Source organism: Bison bison, unplaced genomic scaffold (assembly GCF_000754665.1).
Source record: "Bison bison bison isolate TAMUID 2011002044 unplaced genomic scaffold, Bison_UMD1.0 scf7180017864451, whole genome shotgun sequence".
Lineage (NCBI taxonomy): Eukaryota > Metazoa > Chordata > Mammalia > Artiodactyla > Bovidae > Bison > Bison bison.
The window spans coordinates 8,671,895-8,680,355 of record NW_011495013.1 but is presented as its reverse complement, the minus strand read 5'-3'; the positions used below and the strand labels follow the sequence as shown (position 1 = coordinate 8,680,355).

General features: G+C 39.1%; 1 protein-coding gene across 3 annotated transcripts in view; it reads right to left on the bottom strand.

Moving 5' to 3' along the window:
* The window catches only part of CWH43 (cell wall biogenesis 43 C-terminal homolog (S. cerevisiae)), a 52,369-nt gene that overhangs the window by 28,091 nt on the left and 15,817 nt on the right, over positions 1-8,461 (bottom strand). For all 3 annotated transcript variants that reach the window (XM_010858911.1, XM_010858913.1, XM_010858912.1), the window contains 2 exons: positions 4,653-4,910; positions 1,511-1,636 (listed from right to left, as the gene is read on the bottom strand). In XM_010858911.1, the coding sequence (XP_010857213.1) occupies positions 1,511-1,636; positions 4,653-4,910 (384 nt within the window). The remainder of the gene's footprint in view (positions 1-1,510; positions 1,637-4,652; positions 4,911-8,461) is intronic.

Below are 8,461 nucleotides of genomic sequence, written 5' to 3'. Positions count from 1 at the left end.
GACTCGATGGATGTGAGTTTGAGTGAACTCCGGGAGTTGGTGATGGACAGGGAGGCCTGGCGTGCTGCAATTCATGGGGTCACAAAGAGTCGGACATGACTAAGCGACTAACTGAACTGAACTGAAGCGTATTTTTAATAGTTTTAATGAAATTATTGAATTTATTAGCCATGGATTTTATGTAAAGGGGAAATGTCTATTTCGTGGGTTAATTTTCATGTTTGACATGCATATATAACCCATACTTTAACCTCAGACATCAAAGAAGCTTTGCTAAAAACATTCCAAGAACCATGAAAATAAAATAAATAAATAAAATAAAATCATAAATATATACAAGAAAACAATTCTCCATGAGCAGGAACCATTGCAAAAACACCCTGCAGAATCAAGCCCAAGATATTTCTTATATTAAAATTTTTAGACTCCAAGACTGAATGCCAAAGAATTGATGCTTTCAAACTAATGGTGCTAGAGAAGACTTTTAAAAGTCCCTTGGAGTGCAAGGAGATCAAACCAGTCAATTCTAAAAGAAATCAACCCTGAATATTCACTGGAAGGACAGATGCTGAAACTGAAGCTCCAATGAAGCTGATACGAAAAGCTGATTCATTGGGAAAAAAAACCCTGATGCTGGGAAAAGTTGAGAGCAGGAGGAGAAGGGGGTGACACAGATAAGATGGTTGGATAGTATCACCGACTCAATGGACACGAGTTTGAGCCAACTCTGGGAGACAGTGAAGGACAGGGAAGCCTGGAGCACTGCAGTCCATGGGATCACAAAGTCAAACATGACTTAGCGACTAAACGGCAACAATAATACAGTATATTGGGGCTTCTCTGGTGGCAATAAAGAATCTACCTGCAACGCAGAAGACACAAGAAACGCAGGGGACTCCAGTTCAACCCCTGGGCCGGGAAGATACCTGAAGGAGGGTATGGCCACCCATTCCAGTATTCTTGCCTGGGAAATCCTGTGGACAGAGGAACCTAGCAGGTTACAGTCCATGGGGTCTCAAAGAGACATGACTGAGTATGCATGGGTGTGTGCTAAGACAGTATCTTCAAATGTTATACATTCAATAAACATTTTTATTTAATCTAGTATATTCTGAGATGAGTCAGACTGAATAGTAAACTAGTTTGATATTTGTTTCTTCTCATCAGTATTCCAAATACTAACATATTTAATTTCCAAAAAAAGGAGAACAAGAAACAAAATAAATAGTTTCTATTTCAACAAATATTCTGGAAATCCTAGTTAAATCTACGTTAGAAGTGAAACAAAACTAACACAGAGTATTTATGGTTGAAATGATTCAATAATCAGAGATCTCTTTTAAAGTATTTCATTAAAAAAAAAGGTATGAACAACATGGGCAAAATGTTAATAATTGTTGGAACTGGGTTAAAGGGTACCTGCGGGTTCATTATATTTTTTAAGCTCACATGTTTGAAAATTTATATTTATAATAAAATGCTTTTAAAAATAAAACAAAACTATACTCACAAAGTTTCACGTATTTTTCACTCTCTCTGAAAAGGACTTTAGGACTGTTTTTTGTTTGAAAATGAAAATCAACTCTTTTCTTCTGACCCAATAACATATTCAGCCCAATAATTACCATCACAGTCCCTGTCAAAAAAGAAAGATGAATATATTACATTTTGATCTAAAACTATTTCCAGTAGCAAATTCCAGAAGCCTAAATTCCATTTAAATGGATATATCCTGAAAATTCAGTTACTGAGTTATCTCAGTACCTAAGCAATTACTCCAATATTACTTTTAATTATTAGAATAATCATAAGAAATCAGGAAGGGTTCTAGAAATTAAGCTGTACATTAAAAGACCCCAATCTTTCTTGATAAGGGGCTTCTTACAATTTCTTGAGTATTTCCTAGAAAATACCAATATTAGGTTGGTCGTAGTGTTGGTCACTGACTATTGATTGTCCAGGGAAGGGTGGGACAAAAAGAAAGTCATCTTCTGGACTGCCTCAGGGACTTGGTCTTCTCCACCAAAGGGACCATATGCACCGAGTTGAGGAGCACAAGAAGAGGATACTTAATATGAAGAGTATTAAGAACAAGAAGAGGTTCTTAATATGGCAGCATTCATGGCCTGGATTGTGTGTCCAAGCAGAGGATGCGCGCCGGAGCTCACACTGGGCCAAGAAAGACGAGCTCAACGGGGATGCATTTCTATGTAGCTTACACATGAAGTCTGCATACTTGTAACATTGTATATAATGAGAATTAGAAACAGAGGTGTAAGTGAACAATATATAAATTGGGGAATGTCTGGTAAAAGATGCTTAGGTGGAAGGCTAAAAAAAAGTCACGTGCAATTAGTAGGAAACAGCAGGAGAAACCTAGACAATACATTTATAACTAGTTTCTGATCCAATAGATTCTTTACAATGGTTATTCAAAGCTACTCTGAACTTTACCGATGTTCCTCAGTTTCTGCGGCCTTATCAACATAATGTCACTATTACTAAAAAGAATTCTTAGTTATTTGAAGCTGTAATAAAGCACTATTTCTGCAATTCCATAAGTAGTGAGAAGGAACTCAAAACGCCTGTCGCTCATAACATTCTAAGAAACAAACGTATGTTTAGAACAGCTCTTACTTTTGTTCCATTGCTCCACATGGCAGACCCCCAAGCAAGCTGGAGTAAGAAAAAAAGCAGGGCATTGGACAGGAAGATAGAGCAGGACAGAGTACACACACCTGAAAGAAATCAGAAGAAACACAAGTTCGCAAAGCCAAGACTATCGCGGAGGAAATGCAGCAGTGTATGTCTCTGCCTGGGTTGCAGCTCTGATATCTACCAGAAATAGCAAATCCTCAAAAGTTGCTTTAAAATATACCTCTTCCAAACCGGCCTGTCCTGGCAGATGTCTAGCTCACAGAGAAGAAAGTTTATGTGCAAATGCACAGAGTGGTTGGATATATTCCACGGGCACAAGGGGGACTGACAGATGAGCACAAGTAGAAGCCCAGACTCCTGTGTAGCATCCGCCCCGCCATAACTCCCTAAGTATTTGTCTAATGTGAGGTGTGGTGTTTCCCCCACAACACAGAAGCTCCAGGTGGGCAGGATTCTGTCTCTTAAGTCTCTGGTACCTAGCACTAGGCCTGGACCACAGTAGGTGCGTGATAATTTTTTTTTTTAATTTTATTTTATTTTCAAACTTTACAATATTGTATTAGTTTTGCCAAATATCGAAATGAATCCACCACAGGTATACCCGCGTTCCCCATCCTGAACCCTCCTCCCTCCTCCCTAATTTTTTAATGAATAAATAAACAAGTAGAAAAATGTGTGAACAAAGAACTGAGTGTTAGTTGCTCAGTCATGTCCAACTCTTTGTTGGACAGCCCATGGACTGTAGCCCACCAGGCTCCTCTGTCCATGGAATTCTCCAGGCAAGAATACTGGAGTTGGTTGCCATTTCCTTTTCCAGGGTTTATCTTCCTGACCCAGGGATCGAACCCAGGTCTCTGACATTGAGGGAAGATTCTTTACCATCTAAGCCACCAGTGAATCCCTTATTAAAATATATTTTATCTCCTCAATTTTTCAAAGATTTTATCTTGGAGGCATTGGACATGTTTTACTTAAAACTAAAATGACAGGCAATATTTGATCTGTGTCTGCTTGGTACATATCAGTAATTTCATTACAGCCAGAAGACAGTTTCTGAAATGTTAAACTGAGCTAAGCCTATGAAATTTTAATTTTGGTATGTAAGGTCATAATCATTGAAATGGAAGATATATACTCTATGATTTTATCATTTACATTTCACTTATCATTTATCATTTACACTAAGATTCACATATGCAAAATCTATTTTATTGGTAAAAGGAGGGTAAATAAAAACCATATAAAATTCAGGAGAACCAAAAAAACATACTTCCTATATACATATTTACAAGCCTACCATCAAAATAGCAATGTGAGCACCATGTGCATATTTTTTTCCTTACATATCATATAATACAGTGTTTCATGGACCTCTTTTACACCTTATTATGGTTTAAACTTGGTTTTTTCACAGCTATTTATTTCCAATGGCTTCCCACGTGGCTCAGTGGTAAAGAAGTCATCTGCCAAGCAAGAGACTTGGGCTCAATTGCTGGGCCCCGATGATCCCCTGGAGAAGGAAATGGCAATTCACGTCAGTACTCTTGCCTAGAGAATCCCATGGGCGGAGGACTACAGTCCATGGGGTTGCAAAGGAGTGAGACATGACTCAGCAACTACACAACAACAAATTTACTTCCAGGGCCTTTGCAGTAATAAATATTACTGAATGTCATCGATGAACTAAGAAATTTTTTCTTTTTTTAACTTACATTTTTTAAAAGTCCCAACCAGGGATTGAATCTGCACCCCCTGAAGTGGAAGTAGGGAGTCTTAACCACTGAACTGCTTGGATGGTCCCAAGAAATTTCTTTTTAAATAGTAATTTAGATATTCCTCTAGTTTTTTTTTTTTTAACCAAAAGAGTCTGTTTCAATAAGAAAGGCAAAATCATCCTATTTATTCTAATCAGTCGTGTAAAGTGCATATCCCAGTCAGTCCTGAAAGGAATGTTTGAGTAGTGACTTGAATCCAGACCTTTCAAATGTACTCACCCAAAAGCACATCAGATCTTTCTCGAGCATACACACCTCCTGGGACAAATTTAAAAGCCGTGCACCAGGCACAGAAAAATACTTCTAAAATATAAAATATCATGGCAGTGGTCATGGCTTTTCCAGGGCTTGAGCCTGAGCTAATAAGGTGTCCAAGCACTTGAGGCCACACGGATGCTGTGAAGAGGGCAAGCACACAGCCAGACACAGCGGCTGCCCACGTGGGCAGGTAAAGGAGTCCTGCTGCCGAGGTTGCTCCTGTTTGTGAGACAGAGAAAGAAACCCAATCAGACAGGAAAGCAGTAATAGCCTCTTCCATTTTCTTAAAAAAAAAAAAAGAAAAAAATAATAAGCTTATAGGATGACCACTTTATAGCTATTTAGAGCCAGAAGGGACCTCAGAGGGCATGCTGGTTCAATTTCTAGACTGATGAGAAACTAAGGTCTTGGCAAGGTTAATATGCTTTGCTTAAGGTCACGCAGCCAGTTACTTGCACAGCTGGAGGTGGAATGTAGGTCCAGAAAATCTCAGTCCAGTGCTAGGTCTTTGAGAAGAGCAGTAGAAGAGAAGAAGGCATTTTTAGGTTGTGTTAAGGTTCGTATAGCAAAAACTGAAAAAAACATGAAATCATCTGAAATACCAAGAATATGTTAATTTAATTTAACCAGCCAGATCTAGGACATTAGAAAACAGGTAAAGTCAGGGTAGTTTCTGAAACATTTTTGTTAAGAAATTTTCTAAAGCAGGTTCCATCCATTTAAATGCTGCCTGTCAACCCACAATACATAAACTGACTTTCTCAATCTCACAGTCCTAAAAGAAGCTGTGACTGAGATTGCATTCCTGGACTCACTGCTTTATAGTTCTGCAGGCAGTTCATTCATGCACACATCAGCCTCTGAGGTGCTGGGGGGCTGTGGATCTGCCTGGTCCGTTGGAGGCACTTAGTAAATGTTTGCTAATTCATTGAGCCAGATCTGAAGGAATATGACCTTTCTCCATATTCCTATGAAATCGGCTTTGAGATGGCAGCACAGCACTCCATTTTGGAGCCATCAATATAACGCCTTTGCACAGAATATGACATTTTCTAGACACAGGACATTTCCGTCAACATTACATATAATAGAGACCCACCCTTTAAGGACGTCTACAGCAGCCTCTGACTGCTTGGGGCAAGAATTCCAGGAAGAGGATCCAGCCCGCTTCTTAGCACCCCACGGCTCTCGTCCAGCAGTAAGCCCCACCCACACCATCACAGGACGGTTGCCATGTGACTGTCCTTCCCCACTTCAAAAAGAACACTCAGATGAATGTGAGAACCAGGCTGCAGGGCCCGCCACAACCCACAGATTTTAATTCCATAGTTAGGCCTTAAATTTTTTAACATGATTATCTTAATAACAACTTTTTTAATTTGAAATAAACAAATATAAAGCCTATTCACTGCAGAAATTTAAGAATGCAGAACTGTAAAGAAGCAATTAAGGATCACCTAGGACTGAGATAAGACGATCCCAGCTAATACGCCTATATATTTCCCCTATGTCATTTTCTGCATATATACAGAAGTATTTTTACATAAAAAAATGAAATCAAGCCACATATTAAGGATTATAATCTGCTTTTTGTGGGACATTATATCAGGAACTTTTTTTCATATCAATATTTTTCTTCTAAAACATGTTTATATATATATATATATATATACTCTTCCACTGGATAAATATACAACAAAAAATAAACAATCATTTTCCTACTGATGGCCATTTAGAAAGCTTTCAACACTGTGAGGAACATCTTTCTTTGTCAATTAATCTCTCACTACATCTCTGATTATTTCCTTAAAATAATTCTTAAAAAGATTCTTAGAAGTACAACTACAGCATCAGCAGGCAAAAGGATTTTAAAGCGTCAGTACTTGTCGTGCTTTCCTGAGAGGTTACAGCAGTTCCCACTTCCTCCAGAAATGCTGCCAAAAGCATTTCTTTCTAAAAAGTTTTACCAAATTAATGATGAAATTTATAGCATATTTTGATTTTCATTTATTTGATTATTAGTGAAGTGAAGTCGCTCAGTCGTGTCTGACTCTTTGCGACCCCGTGGACTGTAGCCCACCAGGCTCCTCCATCCATGGGATTCTCCAGGCAAGAATACTGGAGTGGGTTGCCATTTCCTTCTCCAGGGGTCTTCCAGACCCAGGGATCGAACCCAGGTCTCCTGCATTGCAGGCAGATGCTTTTAACCTCTGAGCCACCAGGGAAGCCCTATTTGATTATTAGGGAGGGGGAATTTTTCTGTTTAACAATTTAAGTGAAAGTGAAAGTCACTCAGTAGTGTCCAACTCTTTGCAACTCCATGGACCATTTAGTCCATGGAATTCTCCAGGCCAGAATACTGGAATGGGTAGCCTTTCGCTTCTCCAGGGGATCTTCCCAACCCAGGGATCGAACCCAGATCTCCCACATTGCAGGCAGATTCTTTACCAGCTGAGCGACCAGGGAAGCTCCAAGTTTACCAGCTTACAATGACTGTTTCTCAAAAAAATGAGTCCTAATTAGATATTTTAATCTATGACATTGTTGCATCTGTCTTACTACAAAGAAGGGAAAGAAAACCTTTCTTCAAATTACCCTTGACAGTGATCACTTTCATTTTTAATTTCATTTCTATTTTTAAACAGGCTACATATTTTTCAATCCACTAAAATTGTATTTTTAAGGTTATAAATTCAAAACCCAAAAATCTGAAAGGTGAAAAAGAGTCCCTCTTGTCCCCTATGAGTTCCCCTTAGTGAAGGCGACCAATGTTAGCATTTTCTTTGCCATCCTCCTGGAGACAGTCTGTGCACAGGAAGAAAAAGGCATATGTGTGCATTTTCCTCCCTTTTTGTACACCACTGGGAGCATATGATACACTGTCACTTTGCCTGTTTCTCTTAACCATGTAGCTTAACTGTGTTTTGTTTGAGGCTGAGTCCTCCCAAATAAGAAGAAAGTGGAGAAAACCACTAGACCATTCAGGTATGACCTAAATCAAATCCCTTATGACTATACAGTGGAAGTGAGAAATAGATTTAAGGGACTAGATCTGATAGACAGAGTGCCTGATGAACTATGGATAGAGATTCGTGACATTGTACAGGAGACAGGAATCAAGACCATCCCCAAGAAAAAGAAATGCAAAAAAGCAAAATGGCTGTCTGAGGCCTTACAAATAGCTGTGAAAAGACAGGAAGTGAAAAGCAAAGGAGAAAAGGAAAGATATACCCATTTGAATGCAGAGTTCCGAAGAATAGCAAGGAGAGATAAGGAAGCCTTCCTCAGCAATCAATGCAAAGAAATAGAGGAAAACAATAGAATGGGAAAGACTAGAGATCTCTGCAAGAAAATTAGAGATATCAGGGAACATTTCATGCGAAGATGGGCTCAATGAAGGACAGAAATGGTATGGACCTAACAGAAGCAGAAGATATTAAGAAGAGGTGGCAAGAATACACAGAAGAACTGTACAAAAAAGATCTTCACGACCCAGATAATCACGATGGTGTGATCACTCACCTAGAGCCAGATCCTGAAGTGTGAAGTCAAGTGGGCCTTAGAAAGCATCACTACGAACAAAGCTAGTGGAGGTGATGGAATTCCAGTTGAGCTATTCCAAATCCTGAAAGATGATGCTGTGAAAGTGCTGCACTCAATATGCCAGCAAATTTGGAAAACTCAGCAGTGGTGACAGGACTGGAAAAGGTCAGTTTTCATTCCAATCCAAAAGAAAGGCAATGCCAAAGAATGCTCAAACTACCGCACAA